Raw genomic sequence first — 4,279 nt, forward strand, 5'->3', positions numbered from 1 at the left:
GTAGATATCTCAGGTCTTAGGATCCAATCATGGAACCGCCATATGAGATTCAAGTCATGACGCTAGTCCATGTGACAATCTCATGCGGGTCATCGAGTATTCCGTTCTATCGTATCCAATACCTATGATCATCTATATGATCATCAATCACACATCATACTAGTCTTGTTATATCATTATTCCCACAATGATACATGACTAGGGAGTTTAGTATTGTTCATAACAATACATGGATTTCATAACATATTAAAGCATGCACAATACGTAATGAATCAAACACTCATCCATAAACTATAGAAAGTGTCAATACATCAAATGTATCTAAGTAAAGCTCGCATAACAGTACATCATAGAGCACTAAACCAACACATTGGTCTGCATACATCACTATGTATCAAGTCCAATAACTCTGTCGCTCTCTGTCCTTTCCCCTTGAAAGGATGCTTCGTCTGTTGGTTTAGTGCTCTATGATGTACTGTTTATAGCGGGAATTTAAAACATTTTACTTTATTACACATGTAGCGAAAAAACAATATATGTTTAACAAACCCACGTACGGTAGTATACACGCCAACATAAAGACGGCGAATCCAATATAACACAAAATATAGTCACCGTCCGTACAAACCAACATAAGTCCAAAAAAAGAAAAGTACATGATCCAGAGGACTCCTCACGTGTCACCAGTACCCTCGTTCTGCTGTTGCCAAGACTGCTCCGAGCCTGAAACGTTGCATAACAACGTCCATAAGCTACATGCTTAGTGAGTACTTCGGGTAAGACCCGAAGATCATACTCAAATTGCAAATGGCCAAACACAACCAATATTATACACACAGTAAATATGGGTGTATACATATATACACGCTACATGCCATCAAACACGGTTCACTCAATGGTACAAGTAATCACTATCATACACACTCAGTCCGAAGGACGAGTCATCGGACATAACCGTCAAATCATCTCTATGTGCATCGCACACATAGGATACAGCAAGGATCTGGTGACACCAGATCAGGGCAAATATACCAGTCCAAGCTCGACCCATCGGGTCTATCAGTATCATCAATCCCGTCAAATCATCTCCATGTGTGCATCACACATGTGGGTAAGGACGCTCCATGTGCAACGCACATCCCCCGCTCTCCTCGGCCATCGCCGGAATAATAAAACATATCAACTCCGTGTCCCACTTCGTAAAACATATCACATCAATCATCCTCTCTGGTATCGATGTCACTTCTCGATGCCAGAGCGCCAGGTGCCTACTCCAGGCCACCACCGACTATGTCGAGCGAAGCCAGTACACAACTGACAACCTCTCGCCGGCCGTCCGCCACGAAGAAACTCATTGGACCCGAGCTCAAGTCTTTCTGAGTTCCTTCGCATAACCTCGTCGGGAGAATCGCTCAATCCCGAGTCACGGGTAAATGTATTGCCAGTCTCTGTCGGGGGAATCACTCAATCCCGAACCCGCTCCATAGCTAGTGGAACGTTGGCGCGGTTACAATGTAACCGTAGGATTTCCTCAACCCCGTGATAGCCGAATCGCTCAAGACTATCACGTGTATCATCGGCTCTAAGCTCTGCCCGTGGAAAACCAATCACAATCATGCCTCCTCAATATGAAACCCGACCCGGGTCAGAGATCATAAAGAGGAGATCTCAGCCAATGAAATCATCGGAATATCACATCAACCCGCTGCAATCACACGCTCAACCTTATCCCGGCCCTCCGGAATAAAGTCTTACGCCATGCCAACTACCCGATTTTCCCAATCACATACACTCGTATATCATTATACTTTAATCATATATACATACGTCCTTACTTGTCATTTCTGGTATATCGATTCTTTTACGTTCATTCTATTCTTTTATCCTCCGATCCGATCAAATTGGGTTCCGACCATCTCAGATTACCAATTCAACTCGTTCCGAAGGTTTTACTTACCGTAGGTTGTTTCATTCGAGTTTCATGAAATACGGGTAAGGAATGGGTCAGGGTAGGTCACGTATAGGGGTCGGTAGCATCGGATCCCGCACGGTCCGAAGAAACGAGCCAAGACGGGGAGATAGAGTTCCGGAACGGATGGACTGTCTAGTCCGGTCCGAACGGACTGAAGGTTCGGTTCGGACGGTCCGTGGATTCTGGTCCAAACGGACTGAGGGTTCTAGACCGGACGGTCTGGAGACCTAGACTGGACGGTCTGAGGTCGTCTTCTTCCTCGCGAACCTGCAACCCTAGACCGGACGATCCCGACCTGGACCGGTCGGTCTAGGCGAACCAGAGATTTTCGAGTTTCGCATTTTTGCACCAAATTCAGCACGCTATACCCCAAAATGATCCTAGTAACATCAGGAACTCAAATCTACAATCAATTTCATGCAATTTGCACTCAATCCACGCAAATCTCCATTTTCAATTTGATTATCATTTTTGGGCATAATCCGAAACACTCACTTAGCTGAAATTCGAGCTTGGGGTTTCGTTGGGGATGTTCTGTAGGGCTGATTTATGCGTTCCTTGTTTGATTTCGACTGAAATCGAAGCTCCAATCAAGGATTGAAGATTCAGAATTTGAGAGAGTTTGTGGGGGAGTGAGAGAGCGAAGTGAGAGGCGAAGAACTGCGAAATGGGCGAACTTAGGGCAGTTCTCGCGTCCCAGAAGAAACAGGAGGTGGCCAAGGGTGGGAGAGGCGGCTGCATGGCGAAGTAGGAGGTGGCGGCGCGTGAGAATCCGATTCCGCGACCTCAGACCGGACGGTCTAGCTAGGCAGACCGGACGGTCCGACCAACTTTCCGCCCGTTTTTCTCGCTCGTTTCGGTCTAATCCTTCGGGTCAACTTGGTTAGGGTCTAATTCAATATTTTAGGGACATTTTTATGGCTCATATTTGATTTTCTAAAATTCGATTTGAAAGTCGAATTTACGGGTTATTACATTCTACCCCCCTTAAAATGAATTCGTCTCGAATTCTAATAAGGGAGTTGAGAGAAGATACATACCGAAGAGATGTGGGTAATGGTCGCGTATCTCTTGTTCCGGCTCACATGTCATGTCCGAGACTCCTTGGCTGCTCCAAACGACTTTGACCAAAGGAATCTCCTTGTTCCGCAATCTCTTGATCTTTCGATCGACGATCTGAAGTGGTTGATCTCGCGGATTCTGATCACTGGTAAGCTCAATCTCCTGTGGCTGCAATATATGCGAAGGATCCGCGATGTACTTTCGCAACATAGATACATGGAATACATCGTGGATGCGACCGAGCTCTGGAGGTAAGTCCAGTCGGTATGCTACAACCCCGACCTTTGCAATCACAGGATACGACCCAATGTAACGCGGCTTGAGCTTCCCCGTCTTTCCAAACCGCGTATGCCCTCTAATCGCCTGTACTCGGAGGAATACAAAATCGCCCACCTCTACTGTAAAGTCTCTTCTTCTCTGGTCCGCATAAGACTTCTGACGATCCTGTGCGACCTTCAGATTGACCTTGATCTTGCGGATAACCTCTGTCGTCTCTTCCACAATCTCAGGTCCAAAGATATGTCGCTCTCCGATCTCCGTCCAACACAAAGGTGTCTTACAAGGCCGCCTGTATAAGGCCTCGTAAGGTGGCATACCTATGCTGGCGTGGTAGCTGTTGTTGTACGCAAACTCGCACAACGTCAGGTACGTATCCCAAGGAACTCCCCATTCCAGAATGCACGCTCTCAACATATCCTCGAGCGTCTGGATGGTTCGCTCCGATTGTCCGTCTGTCTGAGGATGTTAAGCAGTACTCATCCTCAGCTGAGTCCCCATCGCGCTCTGAATGGCGCCCCATAGTCGCGCGGTAAACCGAGGATCACGATCTGAAATGATCTCACTCGGAACCCCATGCAAACGAACAATCTCATCGATGTATATCTGTGCCAGCTTTTCCACTGTATACTCCTGTCGGATCGGAATGAAATGTGCGGACTTCGTCAATCGATCGACGACCACCCAAATAGCATTCTTCTTCGCTGGGGTCGTCGGTAATCCAACAATAAAATCCATCGCAATCGAGTGCCACTTCCATTCCGGAATCTCCAACGGCTGTAACTTCCCACTGGACATCTGTCGCTCCGCTTTCACCTGCTGACAGACCAAGCAATGGGGTACAAAGTCTGCGACATCTCTCTTGATGCCTGGCCATGTATACCACTGTCTCAAACCCTGATACATCTTGCTGGCTCCCGGATGTATAGCCAATCGAGACTGATGAGCCTCTCGCAAGATGTCCTGTCT

General features: G+C 47.0%; 1 protein-coding gene across 1 annotated transcript; it reads right to left on the reverse strand.

Moving 5' to 3' along the window:
• Positions 1-673: 673 nt before the first annotated feature.
• Positions 674-3,727, reverse strand: LOC104807986. Its single transcript, XM_010533461.1, has 2 exons — positions 3,013-3,727; positions 674-723 (listed from the first exon to the last, which is right to left on the reverse strand). The coding sequence occupies exons 1-2, from the start codon at positions 3,725-3,727 to the stop codon at positions 674-676; spliced, it is 765 nt and encodes a 254-aa protein (XP_010531763.1).
• Positions 3,728-4,279: the final 552 nt, after the last annotated feature.

Source organism: Tarenaya hassleriana, unplaced genomic scaffold (genome assembly GCF_000463585.1).
Source record: "Tarenaya hassleriana unplaced genomic scaffold, ASM46358v1 Cleome135, whole genome shotgun sequence".
Taxonomy (NCBI): Eukaryota; Viridiplantae; Streptophyta; class Magnoliopsida; order Brassicales; family Cleomaceae; genus Tarenaya; species Tarenaya hassleriana.